Source organism: Stegostoma tigrinum, chromosome 37, assembly GCF_030684315.1.
Source record: "Stegostoma tigrinum isolate sSteTig4 chromosome 37, sSteTig4.hap1, whole genome shotgun sequence".
Classification (NCBI taxonomy): Eukaryota; Metazoa; Chordata; class Chondrichthyes; order Orectolobiformes; family Stegostomatidae; genus Stegostoma; species Stegostoma tigrinum.
The window spans coordinates 26,600,467-26,619,110 of NC_081390.1; the positions used below are offsets into that span (position 1 = coordinate 26,600,467).

At 45.4% G+C, this 18,644-nt stretch overlaps 1 protein-coding gene across 1 annotated transcript in view; it reads right to left on the reverse strand.

The window, feature by feature from the left end:
• The window catches only part of LOC125467585 (synaptopodin 2-like protein), a 35,637-nt gene extending 21,273 nt beyond the window's left edge, over positions 1–14,364 (reverse strand). Inside the window, exon 1 of the mRNA XM_048563653.2 lies at positions 13,596–14,364. Within this exon, the coding sequence (XP_048419610.2) occupies positions 13,596–13,700 (105 nt within the window). The 5' untranslated portion in view covers positions 13,701–14,364. The remainder of the gene's footprint in view (positions 1–13,595) is intronic.
• Positions 14,365–18,644: the final 4,280 nt, after the last annotated feature.

An 18,644-nucleotide genomic window follows, 5' to 3' on the forward strand; every position in this document is an offset into this window, starting at 1 on the left:
CTGTCAGTGTGTAATTTGCACATTCTCTTCATGTTTGTGGGAGATTCCTCTGGGTGAACTTGTTTCCTCCCACAGTCAAAAGTTGTGCAGGTTAGGGTGGATTGGCCATGTTAAATTGCCCGTAGTGACCAGGGACGTGTAGGCTAGGTGGGTTAGCCACGGTCAATGCTGGGAAAAGGTGTTAGAGTAGGGTGTGGATTGAGTCAGGGTAGGATGCACTTTGGAGGGTCAATGTGCACTCTGCTTCCGTGCTGTAGGGATTCTATGACTCTAAGCTCAATATGTAATATAATCTTAAATAAAATCAAAACTGTAAAGACTTAACAGCTCAAACTACGTTTGATAAAGAACCTAGATTAGCATTCTCATCAGATCTCATTGGAATCAGACAGATTGACTTGCATTGATAGAACATCTTTCACAATTGCAAAATATCCCGAAGTGCTTCACAGTCAGTGAAGAGTTTTTGAACTGTAGACATAGTTATAAATGTCAGAAATGTAACAGTCAATTTGTACACAGTGAGCTCCCACAAAACCCAATGTGATCAGGGAGTCATAATCCATTTCAGGTGGTATTTTGAGGGATTAATGTTGAATTTCGTTCTTGATCTTTTGCATTTGTTTGTGAGAGCAGATGGTTTATTATCTGACTGAAGTGATGACACCTTTAACAGTGACCTTTGACAGTGCAGCACTCCTTCAGCGTTGTGTTGCAATGACTGTCCACATTTCTGTGCTTAAGATTCCAGAGCGGGATTTCAACACTAAATCGTCTGAACCTATGAAGAAAGTATTACCCACTGAGCCACGGCTGACGATGTCACCGGCACCGCAACTAAACCAAATTCTCTATGTGTCTTTATCTGCCACCTCCTTTCCAACTCTGCTTGTTAAACAAACTTTGCAATGTCTCAATGTGATCTGGTGATCGAGCATTAAAAATAATGCTGAAATTTACTAATAATCAGCATCATTAAATATTGCACTTAAAAAGTGTTTGTAGTCTGGGTTGCACCTGCTGTAACCATACCATCCTATAATAGCATTGTCTGGTATTGTGAATATGTGACTTTCGACTCATCGCCACTCTATCTCCATTCTCCAGCCCTCCCCCAAGTCTATATCTGAAGGATGTGGATGTACATATATGATGGTATGTTAAGCCATAGATAAAAATAAAACTCTGCCTGTACAGCCAACTCCTCAACATCCAAAAATAGTCCACACAGGGGGAGGGAGCAGTCCACAGAACTGCAAAGTAGTTTCAGGACCTTAGCTAAAAATAAGCTCGACAAATCAGCTTGAGGATACGAAAGAAAACTTAATTGTCTTCATGGAAATATCGCCTTGGAAAAGGAACCCAGAAGATGAGGAGATTTGTTAAACATCAGAAATACAGCAACCCTTTCAACTCACTGAAGGGAAGGTTCAGAATGGAGGAAGACTGCAGAGGGACATTGGATTCATAGGGGACTCAGGGGAAGGGCAAGAAAAGGAGAATTGACTCAAGGGGGAAGGAGACAAGGATCTGGCAGGGAAAGTGATGTTGCTTATTCTTTTTTTATCAAGAAACCCATACTGCTTTTATTTAAATAAATCATAACCCAAGCAGCATGATGGCTCAGTGGTTAGCACAGCTGCCTCACAGGGCTGGGATCCTGGTTCAGTCCAGTCTCAGGTGACTGTCTGTGTGAAGTTTGCATGTTCTCCCCGTGACTGCATGGGTTTCTACTGGATGTTCTGGTTTCCTTCCACAATCCAAAGATGTGCAGATGGTAGATTGACCATGCTAAATTGTCTCATAGGGTCCAGGGTGTGTAGGCTAGGTGGAATAATGGTTGATGTGGGGTTTCAGGGATAGGAAGAGTCTGGGTGGGATCCTCTTTGGAGGTTGAATGGAATGATTTGAACTAAGCAAATTGACTGCAGAAGTCAAATGAGAAAATACAGTGTGAAAAATTTAAGTGAAGTCAAATAAATATTAGGAAGGCAAAGATGAACTACACGTTTTATGAAGGAATGTGAAACATAAGAGTGAAATATTTTACAGGCATGTTAATAAAATGAGATGGACAGGGTTGGCAGTGAGACCAACAAGGTATATATCCGGATAAGACAACAGGTGACAGCAGAACATAATTATTTCACATTGGTATTACCAGAGAGTTAGAACTGATGGACATGACATTGAATGAAGAAATGAGTAATATGTTAAGTACATTTTAAAATGATTTTATTCATTCATGTGGTATGGGCTTTACTGGCTAGGACAGCATTTGTTACCAATCCCTAATCTCCCTCTAGAAGATGGTTGTAAGCTGCCTTCTTGAACTACTGCAGTTAGTTTGGTGTAGATAGTGGTCTGGAGTATGTCGGTCTGTGGATGCCTGCAGAGAATCATCCCCTAAAGACTGCAGCTTTTTATCACTAACTACAGCTTCTCAACTCCCTAAGTACATTACTACTCCTTTTATTTACATCTGTCCTCGGTAGGTGATTGAATAAAGCTGTTTAGTGCAGCATCATTCAGGACTGGTGTTTTCTCTATTATTGATGTTACACTTATGTGGGCACAGACAAGGTGAATAGCAAGGATCTTTTCCATAAGGTGGGGGAGTTCAAGACTAGGGGGTATATCTTTACGGAGAGAGGAGAAAGATTTAAAAAGGACATGAGGGACAATTTTTTTACATAGACAATGGTTTGTATGTGGAATGAACTGCCAGAGGAAGTGATGGATGCAGATATAGTTACAATAGTTAAAAGACATATGGGCCAAAAGCAGGCCAGTGGGACTAATTTTGTTTGGGGAAAATAATCGGCGTGGACTAGTTAGACCAAAGGATCAGTTTCTATGCTGTATGTCTTTATGACTATACCCCTGTTCTGGAGATATATATTTAAATCCCAGCACAATGAAATGATCATGTTCTCTTTGTTCTTAAAGGAAAGCATTTTATGTGTGAATCCATGAATTTTACAATGTATGACAATAGCATGCAATTCAGAACGCTCTCTGGTTAACCTCGTTGTCAGTGCTGAGATGGCAATGGAGCAAGTACTTGCCTCATTGTTCGTTGATGTTGTTAGCGGTCCCTGCTCCTTGCCACTATCTGGTGTCCTGATGAAAAGGGGTCCATGTAAATATGATGAGTGAGCATAAGTTTAGACTTGGTTATGGTGCCCTTCATTTTCAAGCAATTTGTTCATGCCTTTTAATGAAATGCACATGTTTAACATGGTCTTTTAGGAGACAAACTATCAGAGAGTTGAAAACACAACACTTCCATGTCACAGCAAGCGTTAATTCCACCAGGAAAGGAGGAGAAAGTGGTAAAGCGGTGCAGGGGGAGGGAGAAATGACAGACCCACTGTTCACCACAAGAACCATAGTGGATTTAGATGAAATATCTATAGCTTGAAATAGTAACCATTTCTCTCTCCACAGATGCTGCCTGATCTGCGAGTTTTTTTCTGCTATTATTTCTGGAATACACGATGTTGCTATCCTTTGATTTTTTTTTTGTTCTGCACCCTATTTTGTCATATTCTGTTTTTGTTAAATCAGGTGTTCAGATTTCTGGCAATGTTATATGAGGTCATTGACCAGATCAATCTGTTTATCTGACTTTATGCTTTGAATGTACATCTGCCATACTGGACATGACATTTCAGAGTCTTTTGTTTCACATTCAAAAAAATGTTGGGTATTCATAGAATCCCTACAGTGTCGAGACAGGCCATTTTCCCCATCAAGTTTACACCGACTCTCTGAAGACCGTTCCACCCAGACCCACCCTTTCCCTGTAATTCTGCATTCCCTGTGGCCAATCCACCCTAACCTGCACATCTATGGACTGTGGGAGGAAGCCCAGCACTGGAAGGAAACCCACATGGACACAGGGAGAACATGCAAACTCGGCAGTCACCCAAAGGTGGAATCAAACCTAAATTCCTGTCACTGTGAGGCAACAGAACAAATCACTGAGCCACCAAGCTGTTTTCAGTTTCTGGTTAGGTCTGTCATGATGTGTTGTGAACAGCATCAATCTTGCAGTTGTCATCTGAGGGCAGGGGCAATTTTGAGTATGGACAATTTAGGACTATTTGCAATAGCTCATTCAGGTGACACCGTATAGTGATCAATGCCACAAGACAGAAACACTGCCTACAATGGATGGGTACAACATTGGCCAATACAAACTTCAGAATAGTTTTACTTTCATTGCTAATGGCTTGCTTTGTCAATTATACAGACTGTACCCAGTCTTACCCTCGAGCCAAGGAATGCCTTAAGTGCACCCATTGGCTCCATATGATTCTCCTGGTATGCAGATGGTTTTATTGTCTTTGCAAGTTGGAGAGGAATTTCTGGGGTTGTCTACTGGCTCTTTCTCACCTGCCTCAGTTGATGGTGCTGTCCCAACATAAATGAACATAAATGCTTGAGTTTCCAACATTAATTGGATGAGGCAGTGATGAGGTCTTCATGGTTTCTCTCTCAGCCTTATTTTCACAGGATCGTGTTTGTTAAGCTATCATTTCAGTTGAACTGATTCCATCAAATATGTCACAATTAATCATGCTTACAATAAAGCTCACAACTAATTATCATTGAAATTAATCTGTAGCAGCACCATTCCTGAGAATTTGAGTTTTTATTCAGCATGTAAAGAATGTACTGTTTTTATCCCATTTCCTCAAATGTTCAGCCAGGAACATTCCTGAAATTCCTCATTTAGTGACTTATAGCCATCAAAAATATTTTGCCTGCAGTTAAGTGCATATCAGGGAAGATTTCAGAGTTTTTGTTTGAAATGGAGTGGACTCTAACTAATAATGGAGATAACATTTTGAAAATAAATGACCAACACTTGAATACCACAGCATTGTCCTTTGTATTTATTTGCTTTCTGTTGTTTCTTCCAACAGGGCTGGATGATATTACTCCTGCTCCTCCTTTTTATATTTTTATGTATGTTCTTATTCAACATTTAGATGTGAATATTCTCACTCATTTCTGGCTGGACCATCAACGACGAGTCTTGGACTTTATATAAGAAATTTTGTTGTACCAGCAGACTAATCAGGAGCAGGAGTAGGCCATTTTACCTCTCCAGTCTGTTCCACATTTGGTCAGATCATTATTGATCTGACAGTGGATTTAGCTTCACTTTCATGTTGTTGTTCCTTCATACCAGGCTTCCCTCAACTCTACTCTCTTGTCAGTCAAAAATCTGCCTTACTCAGCCTTGACTATATTCTGTAACGCAGCTTCCTCTGCTTTCTGGGGAAGAGAATTTCACAAACCAATGATCCTCTGACAGAAAATATTTCTCATCATCTCTGCTTTAATCGGGAGACACATATATTTAAATAATGTCCCCTTATTCTCATCTATCCCACAAGGGGCAACAACCCCTTGGCACCGATCCTGTCAATTCCTTTCTGGATCTGGTAAGATCACTTTTCAATTTTTCAACTTCTCTAAAACATTTCACTCCACTTTGCCACTAACCCATTTGGATTGGACAAGTATAAGAGAGTGACGTGTCTTGGAAAACTTGTTATTTCTGGTCACTGTTCCAGTGTAGCTGCAGGGACAGAGCTTTTTGTATACCACAAGTCTCGAGTGTATTTGACAAGGTCCATTTGCAGGGTTTTGCAATAAGAAGGGATAATCCAAACCCTGAGGTAATCTGTATTTCCCTGTTTATTTGGGACATGAGCATTTTAATATAACAAAACAAGACTTAAAAGTAACTTTTATGAAATTGATTAATTTCCAATGAAGAAAAAGTGGATTTGTGTTTATTCAAGAAAATAAATTTGCAATATCGGATCTTTATGCCTTAACCATGATTGCTTCCTGATTAAATAAGAAATTTAACAAAATTCTGATTACAATTTAGGATTCTGGACAACCCAGAGAGAGTGTAAAAGATTCAGTTTGTGGCATGTGGTCTTATAATGATGTCTGAAGCTTTTTTTAGTTCAACTATAGAATTTTCCCATACCTGACACTGTCTAATCCCAGAGCTGTGTGAGTCATTGGATACTTAATGCATGAGAGTGTGTTTAGGACTAAGTTGGTGCCAGATGTCATGAGCCTGTATTGAGAATCTATTCAGTTGAACTAAATATAGTTCTGGTTATCTGGTTCTATACTGGTAATTTGAACAGGTGCTGTTTCATGGATCTAGGCTACACACATAAAATATATTTCACCTTCACAGCCTGAGTAACTGTTTGATGGAATGAATCAACCTCTCATTTTAGAACACACCCCAGTGCAATCACACTGATTTCAGTGTGACCAGATTGCATAAGGAGTGTGCAAATGGGTCACCTCTTGGTCAGTGAAAATGGAAATCAGCCCCATTCCTTAACAGAAATATTCTGTCTGATTTTCATTTCTATTTCCTGAACAGTTTGTGCTCTTTGTTCGAGGTGAGATTGAGTTCTGGGTTCAGGATCAGGTAGATTTGTGCAGTCAGTTATGTTGCAAGTTAAATGAAAGCAAACTACAGATGCTGGAGTCATAAGAACAAAGTGTTGTGAATATGTAGTTCTGAAGAAGAATCCTGTTGGACTGAAAGTTTTAACTCTGTTTCTCTCTCTCTATAGACATCAGATGCTAGAGATCTGCAGTAAACGCAGAAATTGCTGGGCAAACTCTGAAGAGAGAGAGAGAGGAAAACAGAGTTAACACTTTCTGTCCTGTAAGATTCTTGTTTAGTTCCTGCTGTATTTTTCCAATACTCTGTTTTTATATTTCACACCAACATTACTATATACAGTGGAACTTCACACCCACATTAATATATAATGACAACATTATAAGGAATTAATGAAGTTAAACCCATAACTGAGAAGTTTTAGTTACAAATATAGCTTAGAAAAAAAACTGTTCTTTTGAATCAAAGAATCAGCGTGATTATGGCAAAAAAGAGGCCATTCAGCCAATTGACTCGAAACAAGAACTGGTGCAGAGCCTCAAACTAATCATCAAAAGCACTTTTTTTAAAGATTAGATTCCCTACAGTGTGGAAATAGGCCCTTTGGCCCATCAAGTCCACACTGCCCCTTGAAGAATCCCACCCAGACCCATCCCCCTATAATGATATAACCCGCTCACCCCTGAAAACTACAGGCAATTTAGCGTGGCCAATCCTCCTAGCCTACACATCTCTGGACTGTGGGAGGAAACCAGAGCACCCGGAGGAAACCCACGCAGACGCAGGAAGAATGTGCAAACTCCACACAGACAGTCACCCGAGGCTGGAATTGAACCTGGGTCCCTGGCGCTGTGAGGCTGCTGTGCTAACCACTGAGCCACCGTGCTGCACTGATAAAGGGAACTAGAAAAAAACTATTTCCATTGGATTGGTAAATCAGATACTCTGGGCAGTAAATATTAGTTCATCACTAAAATTAGGCATTCGGGGAATTTTTTTTAATGTATAAGATGGTTGTGACAAAAATTTGGCAAACCAGGTAAAAGGGGAAAATTTCCAGAAATGTTCTCTCAGGGTGAACACTCAAATCTTTGGGAACATTCTTAAATAATAGCAAAAAAAAACAGAGAACATTAACTCAGTGAGCTATTCCTGTACAGAGGCCAGCACAGGAGCAATGGGTTGAATGGCCTCTTTGTACACTGAAAGATTTTGGTGTAAACCAGGCATGAAATGAAATAAGATGAACACAGCAGGCCAAGCAGCATCAGAGGAGCAGGAAAGTTTGACGTTTTGGGTTGAGACCCTTCTTCTGTTTTTCTGAAGGAGGGTCCCGACCCGAAACGGCAAACTTTTCTGCTCCTCTGATGCTGCTTGGCCTGCTGCATTCATCCAGCTTCACGCCGTGTTATCTCAGATTCTCCAGCATCGGCAGTTCCTACTATCTCTATGAAATGAAACAAATTGATTTGATCTCAAAGTGAGTCTCACCATAATGTAGTCTAATCAACAATGTGTGTTCCAGATCATTCACCACAAATTGGGGGACTGGAGAGTATTTGTTTTACATTTCAAGGTATTGTCATCTAGCATATTATCCCCAAAAGAACACTGGAAGCATATTCAATAGTTGCTTTTAAAAGGCAACTGGATAAATTTGGAGAAGGCTGTAGGGCTGTGGAAAAAGATCAGAAGAGAGGGACAATTAGAAAGCTCTTTCTAAAAGCCAACGCAGGTACAACAAATGGACCCTTTTTCTACAGTATGCTTCCCTGTAATCTGTATCACCAGCTTAAGATCTGTAATCAGTGAACTTGGTGCAGGGCTTTCCATGTAAACCAGACACCAAAAGAGGTTTGTGATGAGAACTTCATGGTTGCACTTTCTTGTAAAGATAAATGCTATATCACTTTCATAAGTTTCCAATCTATAGACATGCTAGTAGTAAACTTGAGTCTGTACCCATTACATATAAAAGAACACCACTCTATGTCTCTAAATCTGCTGATATCAACTGAGACCAAACACCAACACAAAACATGTCAGCATGCAATGCCTGAACAAACTTTTGCATTCCCCATGACCAGAACTCACTAGCTCACATCCAAAGAACATTGCAGAAAATCTGGCCAAGAGTTTTCTTTCCATGGTTGAGTGAAGGGGATCAGCCGACAAAACATATAACTCACATCTCCCTTTAATCCAAAGCAACCATACAGAGGAGTGTGAATCTTGGATATTAACAATGTGGACAGTATTTCAGATATAAATCAAGAAGTACGACCATAATTTTATAATGAAATAAAATGCCAGTCTTCATTCTTATTCTAAGTAATGGGGGAAGTGATAGCTTAGTGGTGTTATTGCTGGAGTGTTAATCCAGAGACCCATATAATGTTCTGGGGACTGGATTCAAATCCTGTAATGGCAGATGGTGGAATTTAAATCCAAACTAATGATGACCATGAAACTGTTGTTAATTGTCAGGAACAACTCATCTGTTCCACTAATGTTTTTTAGGGAAGGAAGCTGCCATCCTTACCTAATCTGGTCTACATGTGACTCATGCAATGTGTTTGACTCTAAACTGCCCTCTGGGCAATTAGGGATGGACATAAAATGTTGCCTAGCGATGCCCTCATCCTGTGAATGAATAAAGAAAAAAATGTAATGAACATCCATACTTCTCTGCAGTGGAAAATTCGAAAGGTTCACAATTGAGTAAATAAAGAAGTTTCTCCTTGTCCCAGTTCTAATGGCTGACCCATTATTCTGAAAGTGTAACCTTAGCTGTAGACTCTTCAGGCATGCAAGGCTCCTTGCAACATCTACTCCTAACATCTAACCCTCTTAAGAATGTTATATATTTCAATGAGATTCACCTCTCATTCTTCTAAACTGTCAGGACTATAGATTCAATCTCTCTTCACTGGATGATCTCCTGAATGCAGGAACCAGTCTCCATTGCACTCACTCTAAGGTAAGTAAATCCTTAATTAGTAAGGAGAGCATAACAGTGGAGAATAATTTTGGTGTGGTTTCAGTGTGGTCCTATACAATTGCTGCAAAATTATTTGTTTTCAACTTCAGTCTTGTCTAATAAAGACCAACAGACCATTTACTTTCCTATGGGCTTTGCTGTACCTTCTTACTAACTATCTGTGATTCAGATACAAGACATCCAGATTCCTCCGAATGTTAATATTTCCTGTTGTGACCCTCTGCTGTCCATAAATATTCTATTCAACCTGATAGCTAGGAAATATGCCAACAAGGTAATCTTCAAAATATTCAGTTCTGCCAACTGATAGGAGCTTGAACTTAAACTTGACCACAGATGCACAAATTTAATATTCATGGCACTTTGCAAAAAGCCCTTAAATTCATGTTTCTGAGGAAGTTTGCAAACTAATGATTTAGTTTCATTCAGAGTTCACTTTATTACATTTGCCTGAAAGGTTTTTGGGAATCAAAGGGAATCAAAGCAGAAAAGGGAGCTGAGGTAGAGTGTCAGCCATGATTACACTGAATAGTAGAGCAGAATCAATGGGCCTAATGGTCAACTCCTGCTGCTAATATGAACGTTCCATGTCCCATCAAAGGACTCCTGTTTTAAATGACAAGATCCAATAAATCGATCATCATTTTTGTACATTCCAATGATCATATCCTCGCTGGCAAAACAAGGAGCAGGTGAGAAATATCCAGGAACACTAAAGGATTTAAGGATGGAAATTGTGGAGGCTCTGCTCACAAACCTTTAGTCTCCCTTTGAATCAGTGGTGGTGCCAGAGGACTGAAGAATTGTTACTCACATTCCCAATAATTCATAATATTAATTGTCACACAGACAAATGTGGGTTAATTCAGGAAAGCCAGTAAGGATTCTTTAAGGGACGGTTGATGAGGACAATGCAATTGATGTAATGTCAATGGATATCCAAAAAGTATTTGATGGAGTGCTGTTGAACAGACTCTGAGCAAAGTTCTAGCTCATGGATATGAAATTGGCTGAGTGACAGGAATGGAGATTAGTGGCTAATAAATATTTTTACAGGCTGGAGGAAGCTTTGTTGTGGAAATCCCCGGGGGTCTATACTGGGACCTTTGCTCTTCCTGATAAATACAAATAAATATCAACGAACAAGATCTTAGTGTATATAGATTTCATTAATGATATGAAACTTGGAAGCATTGTGAATTGTGAGGACAATATTGAATTTCAAAAAGACAAAGATAAGTCGATGGTAACAAAGTGTGGAGCTGGATGAACACAGCAGGCCAAGCAGCATCTCAGGAGCACAAAAGATGACGTTTTGGGCCTAGACCCTTCATCAGAGAATGATGGGTCTCTGGTGAAGGGTCTAGGCCCGAAACGTCAGCTTTTGTGCTCCTGAGATGCTGCTTGGCCTGCTGTGTTCATCCAGCTCCACACTTTGTTATCTTGAATTCTCCAGCATCTGCAGCTCCCATTATCATAGATAAGTTGATGGGATGGGTGAACAAGTGGCAGATCAAGTTCATTGTAAAGAAATCTGAAGTAATTCAATTTGCTAACAAAATTCAAAACGAAACAAAGGGACAAAATTCTACAGAGGGTGTAGGACCAGCGGAACCTGGTTGTAGATAAGCATGAGTCATTGGAGGTAGCAGGGAAGATTGAGAGTTGGATTTATACAGTTTACAGGGAGGTCAACAACAAGAATGAGGTATTTATTTTGAAGATATGTAGGATATTAGTTCATTCTCAAGTAGAGTATTAAGACCAGTTAAGAGCTGCTGTCTCATAGAGAGAAATGACTGGTAGTGGATTAACCTTAAGGTCACTTTGCCTCAGGTGAGGTTGAAGAGGTGAACCCTTTATGGTGACCTCAGCTGGTGTGGGTATTCCAATGGTGTGTGTTTATTTTCTGATCCTGAGTTAACTTGGGCCTGCCTGGAGAGACAGAAGTGAAGTAACCACCAAATGGCAAACATGTCCCACAGTAATAACATTGTCCCCAACTGTTTTTGGAGTACTCCCCCACAGAGAGAAGCGACAGGTGGCTGAGCAGCACTTCTACAGGTTCAATAGGCCTTAAAGTCAACTAATCCTGTGGAAATCAAACCATGTACCCAGTGTGGCTTCCTCTACATGGGGGAAACCAAGTGGAGGCTTGGGGACCACTTTGCAGAACACCTCCGCTCTTCTCAATAAACAACTGCACCTCCCAGTCACGAACCATTTCAACTCCCCCTCCGATTCCTTAGATGACATATCCATCCTGGGCCTCCTGCAGTGCCACAATGATGCCACCCGAAGGTTGCAGGAACAGCAACTCCTATTCCGCTTGGGAACCCTGCAGCCCAATGGTATCAATGTGGGCTTCACAAGCTTCAAAATCTCCCACTGCATCACAAAACCAGCCCAGCTCGTCCTGGCCTCCCTAACCTGTCCTTCCTCCCAAATATCCCCTCCCCCCATCTCAAGCGGCACCCCCATCTCCTACCTAATAACCTCATCCCGCCCCCTTGACCTGTCCGTCCTCCCCGGACTGACCTATCCCCTCCCTACCTTCCCACCTACACTCACTTCTGCTGGCTCCATCAGCGTCTCTTTGACCTGTCTGTCTCCTCTCCACCTATCTTCTCCACTATCCATCTTCTATCTGCCGCCCCCTCTCTCCCTATTTATTTCAGAACCCTCTCCCATTTCCCCTCCCCCTTTTCTGAAGAAGGGTCTAGGCCCGAAACGTCACCTTTTGCGCTCCTCTGATGCTGCTTGGCCTCCTGTGTTCATCAGCTCTACACCTCCTTATCTCTGAATCAAACCAGAAACTGCTTGAGAAACTCAGCAGGTCTGGCAGCATTTCTGCAGAAAGAAACGAAGTTAACGTTCCAACTCCTGTATGACTCTTACTCTGAGGAAGACTCCTACTCGACTGGAACCATTCTGATTCTTTCTCCACAGATGCTGCCAGGCTTGCTAAATTGCTGCGGCACTTTCTGATTTCATTCTCACCAAGCCTGTTCATCCAATTGCCCTGAGGAATTAACCTGAGCTGCTCAATGGTCAGGACGGCGTTCACTCTCTTGAGTGAACGGAGCTGACACTGAGCTCTTTCTAGTTCCTCTCTCCGTGGCCAATACCAGGGGCCTAACAGGTTTTCCCTGAAATCTATCCGAAAGAGTTTCTAGCAATTTGCCGAATCTCTAACCGTGGCTATCGAGGATTAAACCCTCCCTTCCCGAGCACATGAACGGGAGCTGTTTGGACACCATCAGCAATGTTTGGGATAGTCCTGCTCTGAGAAACCCTCTTGTTTGCAATCGAGACATTTTATAGTGAACAAAAACCGAAAGAACTGCAGATGCTGTAAATCAGAAACAAAAAACAGAAGTTGCTGGAAAAGCTCAGCAGGTCTGGCAGCATCTGTGAAAAAGAAAATCAACATTTAAACCGCCATATTCCTAGCTACCATCCGTTCTGAGGAAGGTCACCGGATCCGAAACGTTAACTCTGATTTTTCTTCACAGATGCTGCCGGACCTGCTGAGCTTTTCCAGCTTTTAGTCACGTTATAGATAAACTCACTTTGTGGACAATTCCCCGAAGTTCCACTGACCCCACTTCAGCCATTGAGATCAAACCAAGTAAACTCAAAAGCAACTGAGCAGGAGGCAGACTAAATTCACCCTGAGTGTGAAGGGAACATGAGGACAGGAGTCAGGGCGAGGTATTAAATCCGAGAGTGTCCCCCCCCCCAGTAGGGGAACTGTCCCGCCGATAGCTCGCTCTCTCTGTGTCCCCGTTTCTAACTCTCTCTGTCACGGACCCTCCCATCACACCCTTTCTTGATCTGGGACCCTATCTCTCAGATACCCTTCTCTCTGAGACCCACGCCCCCCACCGACCCTCCCCACGGTCTGTTCCCTATGGGGGGTGGTGTGGATGTTTCCGAGTACGGTGCATTTCCCGGGGTACAGTCTCTCTCTCTGGGGGTTATTTTATTCGTCTAAGTGCTGACCCTGGTAACGGACTCTCCGGGGATGCCTCTGTTGGATGATATCGTGGGGTTTATTGAGGGTGGGGGGGTCTCTCTCCCTGCGGCTCCCTCTCTGCCCGGGGTTTCTGACCCAGTCACAGCCTCTCCTACCTTGGCCACTTGCAGCGGCTGGTGTTGCTGGGAACCTCCTCGGAGCCTGAAGCCCCAGGGCGCTCCCCCTACAAGGGTGACCAGCGTCTCCTCCGGGTTCCCCATCGCCTGCCTTGCTGTCCCTCAGCAAACCGGGGCTCGATGGCATCTCCGTATCGCCCTGAAGCTCCCCATCGACCGTGCAAGCTGCTGTCTCCGGTAGGAAACTGTGAGCCACTCGATGGACTCGTCCCCCTGGCCAGTCATACCCGAGCTAACATTAAGTGCTCGATCCAGGCTTGGTCCAAAGCCAGCTTTCAACACATGTTGCGTCAGTCTCTCAGAGATCAGGGGCAAGCTGGAAGGGAATGGCGAAAGAGTGGCCCAGACTTCACAAGAGTCCTGGCTAACCCTTGTCAAGCCCACCTTTGACTTCCTCTGTGACCAAAAGTCAGGGCAGTTTCAGAGTGAAATGGTCCTGAGTCCAATCTGGCCGTTTGAAATTTGTCGGATTATAGATTTCAGAAGGTGCAAGACGGCTCGCTGATTGATGGCCAGGATATTTTGACGTACCAGAGATTTTTGGCTCTGATTGCAGGGAAGAATCAGCTCTTGTTTGGAGCTGCCAGCAACTGTAACAAATGTCAGAGCACCAGCCGTTATTACAGCTCCCCGCACAAGGTGAACACTAAATCATTTATGATCCTCCAGCAAATAAAGTCATTCCAAACTATTCAATGATTTGTCTCATTAAACAAAGACAGGTCAGAAACACAGCGATCTCTTACTGCACAACTCTCTCAGTGTAGTACTTAAACCCGGTCAGTGCAGCACTGCCTCAAGGTAGGACTCCCTCAAAATAGTCAGAGCAGCTGTCCCTCAGAGAGGTACTCGCCCAGTACAGAACTCCACTAGTGCAGCACTCCCTCCGTGAGGTACTCCTTCAGTGCAGCTCGCCCTCAGAGAGGTACTCCCCCAGTACAGAACTCCACTAGTGCAGCACTCCGTCTGTGCGATACAACCTCAGTGCAGCACTCCCTCAGAGAGCTACTCCCCCAGTACAGAACTCCACTAGTGCAGCACTCCCTCCGTGAGGTACTCCTTCAGTGCAGCTCTCCCTCAGAGAGGTACTCCCTCAGTACAGAACTCCACTAGTGCAGCACTCCCTCTGTGCGATACTCCCTCAGTGCAGCTCTCCCTCAGAGAGGTACTCCCCCAGTACAGAACTCCAATAGTGCAGCACTCCATCTGTGCGATACTCCCACAGTGCACCATTCCCTCAATGTAGTACTCCCTCAGTACAGAACTCCATGAGTGCAGCACACCCTCTGTGTGGTACGCCTTCAGTGCAGCTCTCCCTCAGAGAGGTACTCCCCCAGTACAGAACTCCACTAGTGCAGCACTCCATCTGTGCGATACTCCCTCAGTGCACCATTCCATCAATGTAGTACTCCCTCAGTACAGAACTCCACTCGTGCAGCATTGCATCTGTGCGGTACGCCTTCAGTGCAGCTCTCTTCTCAGAGAGGTACTCCCTCAGTACAGAACTCCACTCGTGCAGCATTGCATCTGTGCGGTACTCCCTCAGTGCAGCTCTCCCTCAGAGAGGTACTCCCCCAGTACAAACTCCACTAGTGCAGCACTCCCTCGGTGCAGTACTCCCTCAGTGCAGCTCTCCCTCAGAGAGGTACTCCCCCAGTACAGAACTCCAGTAGTGCAGCACTCCCTCAGTGCAGTACTCCCTCAGTGCACCATTCCCTCAATGCAGTACTCCCCCAGTACAGAACTCCACTAGTGCAGCATGCCATCTGTGCGGTACTCCCTCAGAGAGGTACTCCCCCAGTTCAGAACTCCATTAGTGCAGCACTCCATCTGTGCGGTACCCACTCAGTGCATCATTCTCTCAATGTAGTATGCCCTCAGTACAGAACTCCACTAGTGCCGTACTCCATCTGTGCGGTACTCCCTCAATGCAGCTCTCCCTCAGAGAGGTACTCCCTCAGTACAGAACTCCACTAGTGCAGCACTCCCTCTGTGCAGTACTCCCACAGTGCACCATTCCCTCAATGTAGTACTCCATCAGTACAGAACTCCACGAGTGCAGCACTCCATCTGTGCAGCTCTCCCTCAGGGAGGTACTCCCCCAGTACAGAAGTCCACTAGTGCAGCACTCCCTCTGCGCGATACTCCCTCAGTGCAGCTCTCCCTCAGAGAGGTACTCCCTCAATACAGAACTCCACTCGTGCAGAACTCCATCTGTGCAGCTCTCCCTCCGGGAGGTACTCCCCCAGTACAGAACTCCACTAGTGCAGCACTCCCTCTGTGCGGTACTCCCTCAGTGCAGCACTCCCTCACAGAGGTACTCCCTCAGTACAGAACTCCAGGAGTGCAGCACTCCCTCTGTGCGGTAGTCCCTCAATGCAGCTCTCCCTCACAGAGGTACTCCCCCAGTACAGAACTCCACGAGTGCAGCACTCCCTCTGTGCGATACTCCCTCAGTGCAGCTCTCCCTCAGAGAGGTAATCCCCAGTACAGAACTCCACTATTGCAGCACTCCCTCTGTGCGGTACTCCCTCAGTGCAGCTCTCCCTCAGAGGGGTACTCCCCCAGTACAGAACTCCACGAGTGCAGGACTCCATCTGTGCGGTACCCCATCAGTGCATCATTCTCTCTATGTAGTACTCCCCCAGTACAGAACTCCACGAGTGCAGCACTCCATCTGTGCGGTACTCCCTCAGTGCCGCACTCCCTCAGAGAGGTTCTCCCCCAGTACAGAACTCCACTAGTGCAGGACTCCATCTGTGCGGTACCCCATCAGTGCATCATTCTCTCTATGTAGTACTCCCCCAGTACAGAACTCCACGAGTGCAGCACTCCATCTGTGCAGCTCTCCCTCAGGGAGGTACTCCCCCAGTACAGAACTCCACTAGTGCAGCACTCCCTCAGGGATGTACTCCCCCAGTACAGAACTCCACTGGTGCAGCACTCCCTCTGTGCGATAGTCCCTCAGTGCAGCATTCCCTCAGAGGGGTACTCCCCCAGTACAGAACTCCACGAGTGCAGCACTCCCTCTGTGCGATAGTCCCTCAGTGCAGCATTCCCTCAGAGGGGTACTCCCCCAGTACAGAACTCCACTAGTGCAGCACTCCATCTGTGCAGTACTCCCTCAGTGCACCATTCCCTCAATGCAGTACTCCCTCAGTACAGAACTCCACTAGTGCAGCACTCCATCTGTGCGATACTCCCTTAGTGCAGCTCTCCCTCAGAGAGGTCCTCCCCCAGTACAGAACTCCACTCGTGCAGCACTCCATGTATGCGATACTCCCTCAATGCAGCTCTCCCTCAGAGTGGTACTCCCCCAGCACAGAACTCCACTAGTGCAGCACTCCATCTGTGCGGTACCCCATCAGTGCATCATTCTCTCAATGTAGTACGCCCTCAGTACAGAACTCCACTAGTGCAGCACTCCATCTGTGCGGTACTCCCTCAATGCAGCTCTCCCTCAGAGAGGTACTCCCTCAGTACAGAACTCCACTAGCGCAGCACTCCCTCTGTGCAGTACTCCCACAGTGCACCATTCCCTCAATGTAGTACTCCCTCAGTACAGAACTCCACGAGTGCAGCACTCCATCTGTGCGGTACTCCCTCAATGCAGCTCTCCCTCAGAGAGGTACTCCCTCAGTACAGAACTCCACTAGTGCAGCACTCCCTCTGTGCAGTACTCCCACAGTGCACCATTCCCTCAATGTAGTACTCCCCCAGTACAGAACTCCACGAGTGCAGCACTCCATCTGTGCAGCTCTCCCTCAGGGAGGTAGTCCTCCAGTACAGAACTCCACGAGTGCAGCACTCCATCTGTGCAGCTCTCCCTCAGGGAGGTACTCCCCCAGTACAGAACTCCACTAGTGCAGCACTCCCTCAAGAAGGTACTCCCCCAGTACAGAACTCCACTGGTGCAGCACTCCATCTGTGCAGCTCTCCCTCAGGGAGGTACTCCCCCAGTACAGAACTCCACTAGTGCAGCACTCCCTCTGTGCGATAGTCCCTCAGTGCAGCACTCCCTCAGAGGGGTACTCCCCCAGTACAGAACTCCACGAGTGCAGCACTCCCTCTGTGCGATACTCCCTCAGTGCAGCTCTCCCTCAGAGAGGTACTCCCTCAGTACAGAACTCCACTAGTGCAGCACTCCATCTGTGCAGTACTCCCTCAGTGCACCATTCCCTCAATGCAGTACTCCCCCAGTACAGAACTCCACTAGTGCAGCACTCCATCTGTGCAGTACTCCCTCAGTGCAGCTCTCCCTCAGAGAGGTACTCCCCCAGTACAGAACTCCACTAGTGCAGCACTCCCTCTGTGCAGTACTCCCTCAGTGCACCATTCCCTCAATGCAGTATTCCCCCAGTACAGAACTCCACGAGTGCAGCACTCCCTCTTTGCGGTACTCCCTCAGTGCACCATTCCCTCAATGTAGTACGCCCTCCATACAGAACTCCACGAGTGCAGCACTCCATCTGTGCGATACTCCCTTAGTGCAGCTCTCCCTCAGAGAGGTCCTCCCCCAGTACAGAACTCCACTCGTGCAGCACTCCATGTGTGCGATACTCCCTCAATGCAGCTCTCCCTCAGAGTGGTACTCCCTCAGTATAGAACTCCACTAGTGCAGCACTCCCTCTCTGCGGTACTCCCTCAGTGCAGCTCTCCCTCAGAGAGGTACTCCCCCAGCACAGAACTCCACTAGTGCAGCACTCCATCTGTGCGGTACTCCCTCAGAGCAGCTCTCCCTCAGAGAGGTACTCCCCCAGTACAGAAATCCACGAGTGCAGCACTCCATCTGTGCGATACTCCCTCAGTGCAGCACTCCCTCAGAAAGGTACTCCCCCAGTACAGAACTCCACTAGTGCAGCACTCCATCTGTGCAATACTCCCTCAGTGCAGCACTCCCTCAGAGAGGTACTCCCCCAGTACAGAACTCCACTCGTGCAGCACTCCATCTGTGCGGTACTCCCCCTGTGAGGTACTCCCCCAGTACAGAACTCCACGAGTGCAGCACTCCATCTGTGCGATACTCCC